This window comes from Colossoma macropomum, unplaced genomic scaffold (assembly GCF_904425465.1).
Source record: "Colossoma macropomum unplaced genomic scaffold, Colossoma_macropomum, whole genome shotgun sequence".
Lineage (NCBI taxonomy): Eukaryota > Metazoa > Chordata > Actinopteri > Characiformes > Serrasalmidae > Colossoma > Colossoma macropomum.
Genome location: NW_023495199.1, coordinates 33,728 through 53,734, shown reverse-complemented (window position 1 = coordinate 53,734; position 20,007 = coordinate 33,728). Strand labels below are relative to the sequence as shown.

Below are 20,007 nucleotides of genomic sequence, written 5' to 3'. Positions count from 1 at the left end.
GGAGAGGGGAGAAGGAGAGGAGACGGGGAGGGAAAGGGGGAGGGAGAGGAGAGGGAGTGGAGACGGGGAGGGAGAGGAGGCGGGGAGGGAGAGGGGGAGGGAGAGGGAGAGGAGACGGGGAGGGAGAGGGAGAGGAGAGGGGGAGGGAGAGGAGAGGGAGAGGGAGAGGAGACGGGGAGGGAGAGAGAGGGAGAGGAGAGGGAAATGGAGAGGAGAGGAGGAGGGAGAGGAAGAGGAGAGGGAGAAGGAGAGGAGACGGGGAGGGAAAGGGGGAGGGAGAGGAGAGGGAGTGGAGACGGGGAGGGAGAGGAGGCGGGGAGGGAGAGGGGGAGGGAGAGGGAGAGGAGACGGGGAGGGAGAGGGGGAGGGAGAGGGAGAGGAGAGGGGGAGGGAGAGGAGAGGGAGAGGGAGAGGAGACGGGGAGGGAGAGAGAGGGGAGAGGAGAGGGAGAGAGAGAGGAGAGGGGGAGGGAGAGAAGAGGGAGTGGAGACGGGGAGGGAGAGGAGAGGGAGTGGAGACGGGGAGGGAGAGGGGGAGGGAGAGGGGGAGGGAGAGGAGAGGGAAATGGAGAGGAGAGGAGAGGGGGAGGGAGAGGGGGAGGAGGAGGGAGAGGAGAGGGAGAAGGAGAGGAGATGGGGAGGGAGACGGGGAGGGAGGGAGGAGGGAGGGGGGAGGGAGAGGGAGAGGGGGAGGGAGAGGAGAGGGAAAGGGAGAGGGGGAGGGAGAGGAGAGGGAGAGGACAAACAAACATTTTTAAATGTTTGTTTTAAGGCATGGCATGAAAGTAGACCTTTGTACAATAGAGACAAAACTACTCAAAGTTCTGCTGGCGGGTGTGTGAGTGTACCTTTGTACTGAGGTGAGTGCACATAAGGCATGGAGTTAATGTGACAGTTTGAATTCAAGTATTTTAAGTCAAATGGTTGAATTATACACCTCTCTCCTTGCATGAATGTTGTTTTTGCACTCACCTCAGTACATACACTGATCAAAAGTGAATGTAGAGAAACTTGTCAGCAGATTTTCTTTACAGTGGTGGCTGTGTCTATGGCACAAATGTAGCCATTTTATTTACAATCCAAAACGACCAGTAAACCTACACATGTCTTGATTTTTATATGGAATGTTGATAATGATAAAAAACTTAAATTGTAAAACAGTGTTTCAGACATTACGCTTTGTATTTCTAACATTTTGCGTAACAGTTATCTAGGGGAATTTTGGTGTTAAATGCTTTAGAAATCTGGTTCCTGTCATCACAACTGTGAATAAGTTATATCTTTAGAACGGCACATTCAACATTTAATCCACTCTGAATGACTCTGTTTACATCTTAAAGTGGAAATACACATATAGACATTTTATTTACTCTGCAAAATATATTGTACACTACGCTAATGAAATTTCAATTTGTTAAATGTTACTTGTAATAAGCTTTTGTGTTTAGTGCTTATAGTTTAAAGAAAATAAATGTTTTTAACTACACATCAGCTTTTTCTTCATCTCCTGTCATTCAATGTATTACATTAGAAGAGTTCGAATTTTGCCCACAGTGGATTTTGCAGTGATATTTTCAGGATGGAATTTTAGACCCGAATATTGATTGGTTGAACACACTAAGCACAAAGTGAAAAGGTTACAGATTTTGCATAGTTTCTGCTACAATTTGATTCACAATAAGAATGATTTCCACTTCCACACCTTTTACATACTTTTTTTTATTTGGAGAACAGAATCCCTGCAGATTATTATACCATCATGTGAGACACTGTGGTGTACGGATTAGTCCAGTGCATCGAGAATCATGGAAAAAATTAAAATCAAAATAATCAAGTGACTTCTTTTGGGGAAAAAAGTATAATTGGTTTCTTGTATTTGGTTCCCAAATTTAAAACAATGTCCTATAAGTACACCTATCTCAGAATTTGTGTGTGTGTGCATAATGTTGTTCCCAAAGTGGACCTAAAAAATAATTGTTCCCAAAGGTGAGGTAATTTTTTAGACATGTATAAAAAAGGATTTAACGAAAATCTGAAGTGATTTTGACAAAAACCTCTGCTCCTGTAACTCTAATCACAATCTATTTTCTCTCTAAACCTAAAGGAAAGTGCTGTTCCCAGAGTTGGGGTGTTTTACCATACGTTCCCAAAGGTTTCCTAAACGAGTGTGTGTGAGTGTGTGTGTGTGTGTGTGTGTGTGTGTGTCTGTGTGTGTGTGTGTGTGTGTGTGCGTGTGTGTGTGTGTGTGTGTACTTACATTTCTTCAGTCCTGGTTTGATTCTGTTCTCACCTCCATGTTCCACTCTAAACACAAACACACACACACACACTAATACACTCAGTTAAATGTTCTCACGTTCCTCTCTCTCTCATTCTCTCTCTCTTTGTCTCTCTGTAAACATATTTATCTGATAGTGTAACACATTCTGGTGACTCTCCTAAACACTTTTCTGTTTCTACATTATGATCTCTGAGGTGTTTCTTTCTTTGTGATTTTTTTTTAAATTTTAATCAGATAATCTGATTTGTGTGTTTTCTCTGTTCAGTAATCTGTAACATTCAAATTTATTAACTCAGGAAATTTAATTGGTCCAATTATTGATGTATTGTTTTGGTGTATTTTGTGGATCATTCTGAGTTGTGTTGGTGAGAGAGTGAACTGGATTGTGATTGAAGATGATGTTTATCATTGAGAAGGTCGGAGGGGGTCTGTTTATCTTTGAAAAGGTCTGAGGGGCTCTGTTTATCTTTGAGAAGGTCTGAGGGGGTCTGTTTATCTTTGATAAGGTCTGAGGGGATCTGTTTATCTTAGAGAGGTCTAACTCTGAATGTGTAAGAAATCAGTGAGAATGAGATTTTAAACTGTAGGATACTCAGGGAGACTAATAACCAATATTTGAGGCTGATATTCATTTACCATAAATTTGATGTTTGTAGTGTGGGATTTTACAAGAACACAACTCACAACTCACATTACATGAATATAAGAAATATTATAAAAAAATAAGTGATTCAAGCTTTAGACAGTACAGTTTGTAAAAACTTAAAACATTTGAAAAGTAAGCTTATCTTTAAACATAAAAATAAATAACTTAAATAGCTCTGTGTTTCACCACCTGTGATTTGTGTAAGAAAAAGTGAGCTCAAAAACTTTAAACTAAATAAATTCTACAAATTTACAGAATTTTTATATAAATAAGATATGAGTCATCGACAGTGTTGAAAATTAAAATAATTTTGTGGGCTGGACAGGATTGTGCCAAGAGCCTGACAAGGCCCACAGGCCTTGTGGTTGACACATGGGTCCTAGATGAATATAATGAAAGTAGTCTAGGAGAGTGAGAGCAGTTTAGGAAAGTGAAAACAGTCTGTAAAGCTGCTTTTTGACAACACCTGTTGTAAAAAGTGCTATACAAATAAACTTACTTACTTACTAGGAGAGTGAAATAGTCTAGCTGAGTGAGAGCAGTCTATGTGAATGAGAGCAATGTAGGAGAGTGAAAGTAGTCTAGGTGAATGAGAGCATAGACGTTAGAGCCTGCATAAAATGGAATCAATATCCTGGAGAGATAAGGAGCAGATAATTACTGTCTTCAGTAGTTCAATCATTCTAAATCCACACACACACACACACACACACACACACACACACACACACACACACTTCTGAATACAATTATTCATACCTGAGAGTGCTCAGTGTGCATTGTGGATCCTCCAGTTTGGCAGAGAGCTGCTTCACTCCTGACACTCCTGGGTGATTGTAGGTCAGATCCAGTTCTTTCAGATGTGAGGGGTTTGAAGTCAGAGCTGAAACTAGAAAAGAAAAGCCTTCCTCTGTGATCATACAACCAGATAATCTGCAAAAAATAAATAACAATAAGACAGATGACAGAGTGAGATAGATGATTCACATTGATATCAAACTGGACAGAAACATACTAAAACACAATTTCACACAAGCATACAAATAAACAATCTCAGTGGCAAGAGTGGCAGAAATGGTTTTTGACATTAATATATTTTGCTAATCTTTAGAACTTCTCCCTTAAATGACAAAACAAGTTCAATTTAATTAGCCCTTAGAACCTCATTAACTCCGCTCCATCTTCTCAGTTTCATAACTCAGGAATGGAATAACACAGACAAGAAACACATGATAAAGCAATCTATATACACAGACTATTTACTTTGGTCTGGAATGTTTATCTGAGCGAATGTAGACCATTAAGTATCAGTTGTGTCATCAAGTTCCTCAGAAAGAAGAAAACATTTACAAGCTCATCAAGTGGTTCAAAAAAGGCAAAATTGAAAGATGTGGACAAATAAATATTGTTCATAAAAAAGATAATGCTAGCAAACTTTTGTCTGAGTAGTCCAGAGTCTCCTGAAAAAAATTACACATGGTATATATGACTGCTTTTAGGCTTATTATATTGTAATCACCAGTGAAATAAAACTAGCCTGTTCATTATTCATTATTTATTAGCTGATCTTTAACCTAATCTAAAAGATCTGCAGTGTCAAGATAAACTCCATAAAAGCTTAAGGACAAATTACTGATAGGAACCAAGACACAAAAGGAAAAATTCATTAAGAACATGAGAAAGAACCACTGAGAAAAACCAAGACTCAAAACAGGAACCCATCCTCTACTGGGCTGCACCAGATACAGCAGTTATAGAGACATGGATATAGAAAAGAGAGAAATCAGGGTGAAAGAGAAAATACAATGTGTAACTAACATGAACATTTAAATGCATACTTTTGCTGTGTAGCATTGCATGAACTTATACCACTCCCCACACACTTGATCCATTTTGCAATTATGCCTCCTCATCAGTCTGTTGTGATCAGGTTGATTCTGATGGCATGTGTATGATGCTGAATGATCGTGTGTGTGAAGCGCTTTGTGGTGCAGTTTTCCAGATCACTATTGACCCAATGTTTGTACAGATGGTTGGAAAAACATTGATGTTTTTAAATTATGTTTAAATGAGCATTTAAATCACTCCTGTCAACTAGAAACCTTCGTTAAAACATAAACTTTCATTTTGCTGGAATTTAACTTAGTACTGTGACCAATTTATAATTCAAAGTTAAATACAGTAGAAACCTCATGTTGTTTTATGATGTAAAATTAGCACAGCTTATTATTTATCATTCAATAATACACTTAAAAAAAGAAACACTGACCTGAGTGTTTTCAGTTTACAGTGTGAACTCTTCAGTCCAGCAGAGAGCAGCTCCACTCCTGAGTCATGTAGGTCATTGTTGCTGAGGTCCAGCTCTTTCAGGGAGCCGTTTTCCAGTTGTAAAAGTGATTCAAGACTTTTACAGGTCTCTACTGCAAGGTTACACAAAGCTAGTCTGCAAACAAAAAAATAAAAACATAGATTTTACAAAAGCACCTTTTTCTAAATCTTTACTTAAAAAGGAAGATTAGAAATTGAAGTTTGGATGAGTACGGAAGGTTCCATGCTGGCGTTTTTAGTAGAGGCTTCACCTGTGTCACATGTGGACAAATTTAATTTAAAATAACTTTGCTAGCTCCTGATAATGAAAAGCAGAGAAAGGTGTCATCACTAATTTAGAGTCAGAAAGGTTATCAGAACTTGTTGCAGTAGGCTGAGCTATGCTGTGTCTTATCAGTAGTTATTTTGTTTTGAAAATTAATTGCAACCTTTGCAAATTTGAGAAGATAATCACTATGTGATTGTGACACTACCTATGTGACACTACCAGAAAAGGTATAGTTACCTTTGGTGGGTAACTATACATTGTGGTGGGAAAAAGGCCTTTGGCATTATCTTTGTGCTGAGGTAAGATTGACTGAATATAATATTATTGCCTTGTTTTAAGTTTGGATCTGCTCTTTAAGAATATCATAATGTACCTGCAGTCTAGTTTTCCTCCACAAGTGCTCTGAGTTATGACAGTCTTTTTTAAGCTGGTGTGTTTCCTCATTTGTCCAGTGACTTCTATGAGTACAAGATTTTTTCTTCCATTTGTCTTGAGAGTGTAAAGGGCTTCCATTAATTTAGCATTAAGATCAGAGACTAGATTATGATATGAGGGAGTCAGAGCTGTGTTTGATGCACTTTTATAAATATTTTTAATCTTTTCAACAATTTAAAAACAGTTGCTTTTTTATTTGACACATTATGTGCAAATGTTTGGACAACCTACTATGAGAATACTTAATAACATCCCTAATAACACCTTTTGTAGTCAGTCAGTCTTTCTGTTCTTGTTTCTGGAATTTGCACCCACTCATCCTTGCAGAACGCTTCTAGTTCTGCGATATTCTTGGCTCATGCAAGATTTTCAATGATGTTCAAGTCAGGGGACTATGAGGGCCATTCAAAAAGCTTCAGCTTGCATCACTGTCCTGTTGTAGAAGCCTGTTTGAAGCTCCAGTTTCTTTACTAACATTGTGTCACATACTGTAAACTTGAAATTGCCTTAATTAAATTAAATTACCTTAAAGTTAATTGCCTCATGTAAATTAAGTTTCTGGTTATAAGTCAATCTCACAATATAATCTATGTTGGCAAAATATATCAATTAAATTATAGTTTAAATTGCTGTATAGTTGAGGCCAGGCCAACTCCTTTGTGCATGCTCATTTTGACTCATTGGTTGAACAAGGTCAATGGAGCAATTCTGCTGGGGTTTTTGTCTTCTGCTGAGATGTTCTTAAACCATTTTGCGATTTCCCACATGACAAGCAATCTCTTTGGTTCTCTTGAAGTGTAACTTGATGTCCAGTAGGTGAGTATTTTGGTGCAATGTTCATTATCTACAAATTCTGCCTTTGTCATAATATCCAAATCGGTCATGCTTTGGATATGCTACCCAGCGCTATGCCTGCCAGTTAGATAGTTAAGTAACAGCTAGTTAGACAGCAGATGTCAATGCTAATGTTAACTTAACATTAACTGGCAAACACATTTGTTAATGGTGTATTTGAGAAATTGATTATCTGATAATACACATGCTAGCTAGCTACATTTCTAGCGGATATACTGACGAAACACAGCTGCCAGATCACTGCTTGCTGGGGTCTGAAGTTGTAACTCCATCATGAGAATTGATTACTTGGTATGAGTGGTAGAGTGAAAGACAAATATGTATTTATTTTTACTGCAGTGAGTAGCCTACAAGGCCCATCAGCCTAATCTGTCCAAAACTGTTTTAGTAAAAGAAAATTTTGATTATAAAAAGTAGCAATTTGAGATATTAAGGTGATGCTGTGAAAATAATTGGAAGTGAATGATGAATTGTGTAAAAAAAATAAAAAAAATCAAGCAGATCCCAGTGGCAGCTACAACAGCAACAAGAACTGGAATAATAGCAGATGATGTCCACAGGATAAAGAGCTAGCCTTGTTCTGAAGAGAACTGAAGTGGGAAGCAGGATGTACAGTTTTGTCAGCTTGAATCAAGAAGTTTTATTGAGGCACCATCTATTATGACATGGAAGGGGAGCTCACTGGCCCTGTGTATACAGTGACTGTGTGTGTACCTTCAAAATGTGGTGCATTATAATCACACCTCACCAGAACACACTGTAGGACTGTAAAAGGGCAGGAGATGTCAACCTTTTCCTGTGATTTATGTGAATTTAGAGAAATGTGTACTCCATGCACTTTATTCACTCATCTTGGATGTCAATTTAAAAGTCTATAGACTGTGTGTTGCCTTTTCCTGCAGTGTGACCAATCAACATACGTGTTTAATCAAGAAAATAAACCAGGTCAGAACAGGTCCTTTTGAGATGGTCAGTACTTCAAACACAGTAAACTTTTGGGGGTACAAGAGTATTTCTATAGGACTGTACATTGATGATTTTAAAGTATGTAATCCTTTTGGGATATCTAGAAAAAATCATAAGATTACTTCTGCCTATTTTGTTTGCTTAGTTTACCGATTTTCGTTCTATGCTGCCTTTAATTCAGCTGGCTGTTCTTGGAAAGAGTGTTGATGTTAAACTGTTTGGCCTTGTCCTTTGCATACAGAGCAATATATAATTTTGTGATGATTGTTTTGTCTGTATACATGACCCACAAATAATCTTTAATGAAACGTGGCAGATTTTCCTTTTTAATCAGTTGGTCGAACCAATTGTCGCTGTTAGCTGACCATAGAGATTAATCCAGCATTGAGGGCTATTTTCTCACTTGCATAGTGAGCATCAGATATAGATATACTGCTGTGTTATACCTCATCAGCCACTTCCAAATTTTCCACCTTAAACAATGCTGCCGTAACATTGGGCACCAGAAGGTAACTGCTGCCCTGTTTAAGGTGGACCAGAAAATTTGAAAAAGAAGCTGGTGAGAAGGAAGCCAAGTTCAGCCTTGTTTTTAATTAACCAGAGAGATAAAATAGAAATTTTGGCCATATGGTCGATTAAACACGCTCTTGTGGGGTCATGTATAAAGACATTAAGCATCACAAATGTCTCTTTTTCACCTCATCTGCTAACGCAAAAGTAGTTGTAAGCTCGTCGGCCGCCATGTTTTTAGATACAGGCTTTTCCACTAAGCGTGTTGTTAGCCCTGCCCTGATGGGATGATTGGCATGCTCAAGTCCATGACAATGAAATCGGATCGAATGTATTTTCAAAGGCAATTTGCCACAGAATGAATGCAGTAGGAAGGAATATGTAATTGTAAAGAGGAGAGGCACTCATTTCCTTTTTACATTTAAAGTTTGGCATCTTTCTAGCTTGGTATTCTCTTTGCAATTTCAAAAGCATTATTAGAGAGTGAAAAGAGAGTTTTGACACTGTTATTGCATAATAACATTAAGCATAAATATGATGCTCTGGAAATACATTTAAATTTAAATAAAGCTACTCATAAAGCATCTAAATGTTTGTGCAAATGAAATGTAAATGCTAGTGCACCAAAAGGCAAATTAAAATTGCAGTATTGAATTTGAATTTGAATTTTTCTTTTTTTTTCACATTGCATAAATGAGTGGGAAATTTAAATGCAAACATACAAATACATTGCTATTTTACGTTACATTTTGATTTTATTTTTGATACTGATATGTTTCTACAGGTGTATGTTGTATTCACACTTTTTACATTTTATTAGGGTGATTGTTGTACAGCTGTATTTCAGTCTGAAATTGGTACAACTTCCTGGTTTCACCCAGTGGCAGATCCAGATGATAAGCAAACCAAAGGTGTCACACGTATCAGAGTCTCAGGCACCAGTGTCAGCCAGCAGAACACTACAATATGCTTCAGCCCACATGCTGTTTCACATAGTTAACCAATGTTTTCAGTTCAGTTTTACTCCTTTCTCTAGATAAACATTCTTGCATTTGAATTGTGAGACTTGCCTGTTCTTTATGTTTTGTAACCAAAGGTATACCATTGTTTATGCTATATGTGAGTGTTTAAATGCAAATAATACACCACACTTAACAAAAAAGGTTGTTCAATGGTACTTTAGTAAAGAAAAAGGTTCTGTATAAAACCATGAACACTCAAAGAACCCTTTGCATTGTGAAAGCGTTCTTCAGATTAGTGGAGAATGTGTTTTATATGGTTCTATATAGCACTAAAAAGCTATAAGCTTGAAATTGTTACAATAGCAGAGCCCCTTTTGGTGCTAAAAGGAATTCTTTTCAAAAAGAAAAAGTTCTTTTCTACATACAATCATGTATAGCACCTCAATCTGAAGATCCAGGAGGTCACAAAAGAACGAAAGAAAGACACTGGGCACAAATGGCATCCATAGGACAGTTACAAATTAATGCTGACCAAAAAGAACACAAAGGTTTGTCTCACTTTTGCCAAAAATCATCTAGATGTAAAAGACTAATCACAAGTTATTGCAAACGTTTGCAGTTGTTACTGCCAAACTTGGCACTACTAGTTATTAGGTTTAGGGGGCAATTATTTTTCACATGGATGACAAAGGTTTTGAATCTTTATCTTTAATAAATGGAATGATTGTTTAAAAGCTGCTTTTTGTGTTTAATAATGTTGTCTTTATGTTATATTAAAATTAGATGGATCTGAAATATTTAAATACCCAGAAGGATGAGCGGTTTAGATGATGTGTGTGTGTGTGTGTGTGTGTGTGTGTGTGTGTGTGTGAAATATTTAAATGTGAAAAATTAGAAAAAATAGAACAGATCAGGTGAGGGGTGAATACTTTTTCACAGCACTTTGGATGAAACATTTCTGTACTAGCAGCTTTTGACAAACTTGCAGCAAAAGTTGGCCCCCTGCAATATTTCAGTATTTTCACTAGAAAGCATGTCAGGAAATACTTACAAATAAAGAGTATTTATCAAACTGTTCTACATTGTTTTCAAAATCTGTGGGTTTCCTTCCAGAATATACTGACAGGAACACTGACCTCAGTATCTCCAGTTTACAGTCTCCAGTCTTCAGTCCAGCAGAGAGCAGCTCCACTACTGAATCCTGCAGCTCATTGCTACACAGGTCCAACTCTTTCAGGGAGGAGATTTTTGTTTGCAGGGCTGATATAAGAGTTTTGCAAGACTTCACAGTGAAATTACAGATGGCTAATCTGCAAAGAGATGTTAAATACAGTTGAGAACATAGTTTATTCATGTAAATATAGAATCATACAGAAGTGCATTAATGAGACTGACAAAGCAAACATCATTCCAACCTCTGTTACTTTGTTATTTCTTTTTGTAATTAGGGACGTGGTCATCAGTGTCTTTACATTCAGAACTGATTGTTCCTTTATTTAATTTGTATGACATTTTTTTATTTTTATCATAGATAGCTGTTCATGTATGGGAACATATAACGTCTACCATTAATAGATTTACATTTACTAGTGTTCCAAACATTGGAATCAATGTATTAAATCATTTAAAACCAGTTATTTTGCAGGCATACATACACTTTGTTGCCAGTTTAAGTACAAGTACACTGTATCTACACAGAGTGGCCATTTAAACTGACTGATCTGCCAATTATGTGTGCAGTGTAAATTTACTGACTATAGTCCATCTGTTGCTGCACAATTTACTAGCCCCCCATATGTCATTGATCAGCAGAAAGGGATCACCATAGGACTACTGCTGACTGGATATTGTTTGAGTGAGGGGTTGGGCTGCACAAATAATAATAGTATTACCACCATCCATGATTTTCCAGCTGAGATAACAAATCAAAATACAGTACACACACATGGTATCAAGATGACATAATGATATTGGAAAGAATGTATCTTTGGAGACATGCTTAAAATTAGCAGTAAATGTCTTAACTACAGTACTATAATCATTTGCTATTTTGTGTAATTGCTGTTTACAGTTGTAATTGTGTGTTAGTTTATTGGTAAGGCATGTGTTTAGTGTTGCAATGGATGACTTAACTTAACACCTAACATTATATAGTCATACTTGAATATAGAATGATATGCTAAAATTAAAATTACAAATTTTTATTATTCTATAATGGGTAAAAATTAAATAAACTAAATAAATTTAGTGTGTAATTCCTGTGTAATCCCTGCTGCTAAATTAAGAATAAACTCTTTTGCACTATGATATTAATCTGTGTTTGCATGGTAAAATTTTCATGCAATATTAGTTTCTCGAACCTAACGCAAACCTACATTTTATTCATGTTGAATGATGTAATGTGACTATTGTAGTAATTTTCTTTACTTGCTGATAAGTAGTTAGGGTAGAGAGCTAGCTCACAAGCTAAAGGTAAGCAAGCTAAAGATGAAAGCTGATTTATGTAGCTAGGTTATTATTGTCTCCTCTCTTTAAATAAAATGAATATGAAGATGCAAATGTAGGCTAATAAACACATCAAATTATTTTACATAGCCAGAACAATGCAATATATTAAAAATAATAACTACTAGTCTTGCTATCTACTTAAAGATGTATTGAAAATAATTATTTTTCATTGTGTTGATACATTTTTAATTTTATTTGCGTATTAGGTTGCATGACACCTTTCATGCAATTTCCTAATTATTTCCCAAATGCAATTTGTAATTTGTTAATTATAAGCTTATGAATGAAGAGTAGCATTGAACAAATATAATAGACCTTTAATGATTTTCAAAACTACAAAAACTTAGAGCTATAATGTCCACTGCAAAATGAACAAAAAAAAATTGGGGTGTTAGTTTTTGTATTTTCATTGCATGAAAAAGTTTAGTAAAGAATCCCCTCTTTCTCTTTGGCTGCCATTAAGAAAAGCTTATAGCCTAGCCGAATATAAGCTAATTTAGCATTGTTAAAATAGCAAATTCCATCTGAACAAAACTACAGCCAAGTTTGGGATTACTGAGAGTCTGAATCAGTCTCTGACTAAAGATGACTGTACCTGTTGTCAACAAAGGTAAAAAAAAAGTCTCTTTATGAGGGAACATTATATTAGTCACACCTTTGGAAAGTTTTTCTGGGGAGGAAAAAGAAACTGTTGTAACTGTAAATGAAATACAGATAGATTTCATATTAAACTACTTCTGTTACTATTTCTGTTAAATATATAGTGTTTTAAGTGAAAAATAGCAATAATAACTTGTACTGGAAATTAAATAAATGAACAGGATGATCACCTAATGTTGCACAGTACTGTATAGAAACAAAAATTAGTTGCATACTTCTATAAAGCTGAAAATGAACATTGGGATTCTGACCTGAGTATCTCCAGTTTACATTGTGAACTTTTCAAACCAGCAGAAAGTATCTCCATTCCTGAATCCTGCAGATTATTTTTACTGATGTCTAGTTCTTTCAAGGGCCAGGTTTCTGATTGTAAAGCTGATCCCAGATATCCAGATGTATTCCTCCCAAGATTACACAAAGCTAATCTGCAAAAAAAAGAGGGCAAATATAGGTAATCGACACAAAAAATAACACATTTGTAGTTTTATAATTATAGATTTCTGCATATTTTCTGCATGCTCTAGCCCCCTGCCTCACTCTCATCACTAGTGAAAACCACCACTGAGCATTATTATGGTAATGGATCATCAGACAGATAGAATAAATTTGTAATTATAGAACTACAAAGTGTAATGAATCCATGAAGAAACATAAGTGAGAAAATGTCTGAGGGCAATTAGCTCATTTCAACAATGAAAACAAGACCATTTTAAATTAATAAAACTTAGGCTAAGAAAACCACATATTCATCAATGGTTCACATTTTTAAGTCTATCTGACACTTCAGGAACTGTTCATTGATCATTTATGATTTCCTGTTTCATTGTGGCACAAAATGACTGAGACACAGGGGCCAATTCCCATAGTTATTCATCAGCATGTGGAAGATTAAAAAATACATTAAGGAAATGAGACAAAGTGTGTAGACTTTCATAATGCACAAATGACTATTAAAGAACAGCTACACTGTTGAAAACCTCTTTGATGAGCTTAGGAAGAATGTCTAAAAGAAAGGACCTAGAAACCTTGAAGATCTGGAGATAATCTGTATTGAAGAATTCCTTGCTTTATATTTTCCATAACCTATAATCTCATCAAACATTATAGGTTATGTCAGCAAAGCAGAGGTGCCAATAACTGTGACACACATGATTATGTTGAAAAATAATGTTTGATAAGGTTATTTGTTTTCTTTTGTTTTTTAAATGCAGCTCAATTTAAGATTATATCAATATATATATCAATCTCAGATTAAACATTTTTATGAATTTCTTAACCATCTATATCAAGGCTGCCAATAATTATGGAAAAATCTTACCTGAGTATCTCCAGTTTACAGTGTGAACTCTTCAGTCCAGCAGAGAGCTTCTCCACTCCTGCATCCTGCAGGTCATTATTACTGAGGTCCAGTTCTTTCAGGGAGGAGGTTTCTGTTTGTAAAACTGACTGTAGAGCAACACAGGATTGGTAACGGAGTTTACACACAGCAAGTCTGCAAAAGGAGAGTAAAAACAATACATCATAACAGTACACCAAAAGTATAATAGTATAGTATAGAAAGTATAATAGATGCATATTGTCACAGTGTTATAGAATTGCCGAATTTCATGATTTTTTAAAATTCTGACCTGAGTATCTCCAGTTTACAGTGTGAACTCTTCAGTCCAGCAGACAGCAGCTCCACTCCTGAACCCTGCAGATCACTGTTACTGAGGTCTAGTTCTCTCAGGGAGGAGTTTTCTGTTTGTAGAGCTGCACTTAAAGTTTTGAGGGACTGTGAAGTGAGACTACAGCCAACAAATCTACAGGTGAGGAAGAAAATAAAATGAGTAAAATATATCATAATTCAACTGTGTTTGCATTTGGAATTATCTGAATAACTTGATATTGTCTTTTAGTCTTGTACTCCACCGACATGGTTTTGTGACACATTACCTTGGCTCCTCCCTTCTTTTCTCCTACTTGCTTAATTAACAGCCATTAATTGTTTGCAAATTTCCCTGGACTTAATGGAGGAATTTGACAGAGCAAGTAATCACAGGCTGTTTTTTTGCATATTAATTTATAAAAGGAACTTGAGTGTTCTCTGTTAAGATTAACCAATACAGTGAACACATATTGTATTACATATACCTGCTGCTGCATCTGTCTAACTGCAAGGACCATTGGATTTTCAATGCAAAAGAAATTATACCCATATATACCCATAAATATACCCATTCTATAACACAGAACAGAACAGGAGTAGAAACCAACAGATAGACATGAAATAATTTTAAGCCATCAGGAACTGGCAATACACAAACACATCCTGCAGGACTGTCTTTGTACAGTAGTGTTTAGTGAATACTTCTGTCTGGAGTCTGGATTAATACTTGTACATGTACATGTGTAAAGTATGTAATAGTTTATGTAATCTATCAAACTTTTAATGTGCAGTCTACCTGTAGACTTGAAGAAGCTCCAAATGCAATAGAAAAGACACAATACTCTGACTTAACCTTTTTAGACCCCTTTGACTACCTAGAATTGCTTGACATTTTGTGCCGTCTACAAGTCATAACACAGTATTAATATTAGCTTAATAGTTGTTATGTTATAGTTGTTACACTCACCGAGCCTTTCTGCAGTTTGTGATAGCTGGGATGAGTCTTCTGTATCCCTCCTCTGATGTGTTGTAATTCTTCAGGTCAAATTCTTTCTTCACAAGCTCTGAATGGAGACGCGTGTACGTTATGACTGAGCACTGTGCAGGAGAAAGCTTCTTTTTTGAGGATTTATCTGGAGTTAGAGAGAGACAATGGAAATCTTTCAGAGCCCATCATCATTCAGCAACAGGAACTGTTTCAATATATGACAGATGTTTAAGTGAACAGTGGCAGAGCGATGAAACTTAATTTTGTAGGTGGCTTTTATGAATATTCATTAGCTATAAGCTTTTGATATTTTTGGTCCATTGTTTCCAATTAAATTAAATAATTAAAATTATCTATTTTTAAGTCATTTAAATGTATTCTATTTTAAAGGTTGTGGCACTGTATTACTTGTATTCCCCTGTTGTTGTTTTTTTAAAATGGCCAACCCTGTCTTTGTCTTCTCATAAACTCCTGTGCGCTCAGTATCTGCTTGATCTTTAATCCCTGCCATGGACTTGGATATGCTCTGATTAACAAACTATGTTCATGCTATCTGTCTTCTCTGTTACAAAGAAGTTTTTTCAGAGCTCTCGCAGCGGTCATTGGGCAGAAGGGAGGGTACACCCTGGACAGGTCGCCAATCCATCGCAGGGCGAACAGACAGACATACACCAATCAGGCATTACATTATGACCACCTCCTTGTTCATTTTATCAGCTTCACTTACTGTATAGGTGCACTTTGTCGTTCTACAATTACAGACTGTAGTCCATCTGTTTCTCTGCACACTTTGTTAGCCCCCTTTTACCCTGTTCTTCAGTGATCAGGACCCCCATGGACCCTCACAGAGCAGGTACTATTTGGGTGGTGGATCATTCTCGGCACTGCAGTAACACTGATGTGGTGGTGGTGTGTTAGTGTGTGTTCTGCTGGGCTGAGTGAATCAGACACAGCAGTGCTGCTGGAGTTTTTAAACACTTACTGTCCACTTACTGTGCACTCTATTACCTTGCTGGTCCATCTTGTAGATGTAAAGTCAGAGACAGCAGCTCATGTGTGTCAGCATAGTTTGTGTTGGTCATCCTCTATACCTTCAACAGTGGTCACAGGACGCTGCCCACAGGACGCTGTTGGCTGGATATTTTTGGTTGGTGGACTATTCTCCATCCAGCAGTGACCCTGAGGTGTTTAAAAACTCCAGCAGCACTGCTGTGTCTGATCCACTCAGACCAGCGCAACACACACTAACACACCACCACCACCACGTCAGTGTCACTGCAGTGCTGAGAATGATCCACCACCCAAAGAGTACCTGCTCTGTGAGGGTCCATGGGGGTCCTGACCACTGAAGCACAAGCAGGGAGAAATGTCTAAAGATGGATTATTGATTCATTTCATGACGTTTTATGGTCAAAAAAATTAAAATTAAGGTCAAAAAATTTCAAATTAAAACATTTTAGATGCTCATGTAAACCTGTTTTATTTAACAACAGAGAAAATTTTCTAAACATGTTATTTTCCTTTTTATGTTATTTTCTTATGGTCATAACCATGTTCATGGTAGAATTTCAGCAAATGGCCGTTTGTTGACCAAGCTATGCCTGTGCATGGGACTCTGCATGCACGTGAATAAAACTTGGAATCTGAAGATCCAGTCACCTGACTCTTCCCCAAAATACAGATAAACCTACCCTCATTTCAAACCCTGCACACAGGATGCAGTGAATTCTCTTGCCCAGCAAAACAGTGCTATTTGTCTTTATGTCTGAATTTCTGAAGTAATTTGTCTCCTATCCATCTCACACACATGCTTATGCATGTCAGAGACACATTACATGTCATGTGTCAGTTCCAGTGGCTTGTGAGGACCAGGCCCAGAAATGTCATCTGAAGAAGGTGATGTTGTACCAGTACTTTGCCCATTATTGAATATCACACTGTTAAATCAGATATAATAATCTACAGTGTTACATTATTTAAATATATATTTAAATTATTTTGCAGATACTCTTATCTTGTGCACCCAAAATGGTCGGTAAATCCAGTGATGCTCCTCCCTAGATAAGAAACCAAACCTACTGCCATGTGTAGGGTCATGTTATTCATTATGCTATTCATTTATGTGAGTTGAAAAGAAAGGAAACACCACTAGTGACAACACACTGCTGCAATTTTGTTGTAATTATCAGCAGTATTTCCAATATCAGACTGATAATATTGAATTTCCTATTTATAAAATGTTGCTGATAAATTGTGACATTAAAACCAGAAAGTCAAACAAGCAAAAATGAGCAATGCTAAATGTTGCAGGGATCACTGATGTTTTCGAGGGCCCAAAGCATATCCTATTCGTGAAATATATATATTGTCTATTGCACCCTCCAAATCAATCCACTGATTGTGTTGCCTTTCCTTTACATACATACATCATCTAAACCACTTATCCTTCTGGGTCGCGGTGGGGTGCTGGAGCTTATCCCAGCTGTCACTGGGCCGAAGGCAGGATACACCCTGGACAAGTCGCCAGTCCATCGCAGGGCAGACATACACAGTCACACACACACTCACACCTAGGGGCAATTTAGCATGTCCAATTGGCCTGACTGCATGTTTTTGGACTGTGGGAGGAAACCGGAGTACCCGGAGGAAACGACGGAAGAAATGACCCTGGTCGCCCGGTCGGGAATCGAACCCAGGCCATTCTTGCTGTGAGGCGACAGCGCTACCCACTGCGCCACCGTGCCGCCCTCTTTCCTTTACATACTTTCACTTATTTTGATTGTGTATGAGTAATATTAAAATATTATGTGTATGGAGCCCTAAGTCTCCATATTTCACACAGCATGTTGATCAAATATGAACAGCAGCTAATCTGGTCAGTTCTATGTAAAACATGTTCCTTTTATAATAAATAAGGACTGTCCATGAAATGTTGCTGTAATGATTGTAATCTCTCTTTACACACAAACAATGTCTAAACATTGCCTAGTATAGTAACAGACCAGAATCAGGAGTGTGAAATTATTTATGTTGCTAAAATTCATGGCATTGCATTTATACAGAGGTAACACTGTTTCTGTGTAAACTCTCATACACTGTTCTGTTTGTCCCCTGTATAAATGCTTCTCACCAATACTGAGTTGTCAAGCAGCAAACTTCATGATTTCCTCTTGAAGTAAGCAACCCAGCAGAACCATATTGACTGTACTGTAGAAAACTACAACAGGTTGTGTATTTTCAGTTGTGCACATGCATCTCAAAACTTCTCTAAGTGTGCATCACAATGAAAAAAATTGTTTTACCAAAATATTTATTAAAAAAATTAAACAAAATAGAGAGCTTTTGCTTGGCTTATGATCAGCAGTGCCTGAGCAGTGGTTTATAAATCTCTTGCACTGCGTTTCCTCAGTGATTTACGTCCACAATTAGCTTGTAAAAGCTGCGTGCTGTGAGGCTGTGTTTTGTGGAGAATCTCAATTTCATTTTGTTTAAATATTGCATATTTACCTATTTGTCAATAAACAGCAATTTCTTAGCATTTAGAAAATATTTTTTGATCAATGCATATGGCTCAGTATTCAATATTTCTCTTTTACAATTGATACAGGTGTGTTACATTATAAAAGATGAATACTAAATGAATGAATCGTTGCACCACTCCTTCTGGTACTTTAAAACAAGAATTAAAATGTTGTTTTAGAATAGCAATAAGTGAAAGAAGAAAATGTGGTCCATTTGAACACTTTTTAAAGAGGAAATGAGGTGCAGGGAAATTAATTAAACATTTACTGCTCATTTTTAACTAGAAAATCTGACAAAGGACTTTTTTGAAAGAGTGATCATACTGAAGTATACGGTCTCCCATAAGATGACACTGCAAAACATTATCTTTACATTCACACAATCTAAATATGGAAGATGTTGTTGTAAGCAGTTCAAAGTTATTCCTGAAAGTGATGAATAAAATTTACCTTTCATGATGTAAGCTGTAAACGCAATTAATATAACAGCAAACACTGAAATGCAGATGATGGCAATCTTCCAACCATGAAAATGTTTTCCTGAAATACAAACCAGATAAAAATGTACAGCAGCCCCAAACATGTAATAGAACACATAAGTATAAAAATAATAATAAATTGTTTCTTAAATATAGTTATTTAATAAGGACACTAGCTGTTAAGTGATGTGACCCTGTCCAGGGGCGAAGAACCTAATTTGTTACTATATTTTTTTTTTTTTTTTTTTCTTTTATTTTTCTTTTATTATCATCATAACAGCACAGTTTGTTCAAAGGGGTTCAGACATGGTAGATTCACTTATCTGTGTTACACAGTGTGATCAGCTCCATACTTTCCCTTTTAAATAAGTGAGATTTACACACTGAACCCATACTTTTATTTAAACACAGCCTTTTCTGCACTTTTTACACTCCTGACACTCCTGTCTCACATACTGAATGTGTCCTAAAATAAATTCACATTTTAGATTTAAAAGACAGCTAATTTAATTTACACAGTAAACAAACCAGTGTTTGTTAGCAATGTTAACCAGTAACCCCAGCACTAAAAAGCAAAATTTGAACACATGTCTTGGCTGTTTGGCTACATCTGGGGTAAGTGGGAAATGGTGAAAATTTTTCCAAAACCCTGATTTGATTAATTGAAACGCTGTCTGTGATAAATGATTGGATAAAAATTACTATGAAACTGAATCAATACTCTTGTTGCACATTAATAGTTCATAAGTAATGATGCACTGAAATCATGATGGTTCTTACCTTTAACTTCAACATAAACAATTACATCATCATACCAGGTTGGAGTTTCAATGAGACATTTATAGGCTCCTTCATCAGAAAGTCGCAGTGCTGAGAGTTTCAGTGAAGTGTTCCTTTCTTCAGTATTCTTATAGAGTTGTTCTCCTCTGTAAGATTCCAATTGATCTAAATTC

At 36.7% G+C, this 20,007-nt stretch overlaps 1 protein-coding gene across 1 annotated transcript in view; it reads right to left on the bottom strand.

The window, feature by feature from the left end:
• LOC118801140 (ribonuclease inhibitor-like) overlaps positions 1 to 19,987 on the bottom strand; it is a 34,349-nt gene extending 14,362 nt beyond the window's left edge. Inside the window, exons 1-10 of the mRNA XM_036561305.1 lie at positions 19,835 to 19,987; positions 19,026 to 19,115; positions 15,034 to 15,199; positions 14,047 to 14,220; positions 13,737 to 13,910; positions 12,670 to 12,843; positions 10,387 to 10,560; positions 5,196 to 5,369; positions 3,686 to 3,859; positions 2,257 to 2,303 (exon numbers count right to left, since the gene is read on the bottom strand). Of these exons, the coding sequence (XP_036417198.1) occupies positions 2,257 to 2,303; positions 3,686 to 3,859; positions 5,196 to 5,369; positions 10,387 to 10,560; positions 12,670 to 12,843; positions 13,737 to 13,910; positions 14,047 to 14,220; positions 15,034 to 15,199; positions 19,026 to 19,032 (1,264 nt within the window). The 5' untranslated portion in view covers positions 19,033 to 19,115; positions 19,835 to 19,987. The remainder of the gene's footprint in view (positions 1 to 2,256; positions 2,304 to 3,685; positions 3,860 to 5,195; positions 5,370 to 10,386; positions 10,561 to 12,669; positions 12,844 to 13,736; positions 13,911 to 14,046; positions 14,221 to 15,033; positions 15,200 to 19,025; positions 19,116 to 19,834) is intronic.
• Between the last annotated feature and the right edge of the window lie 20 nt (positions 19,988 to 20,007).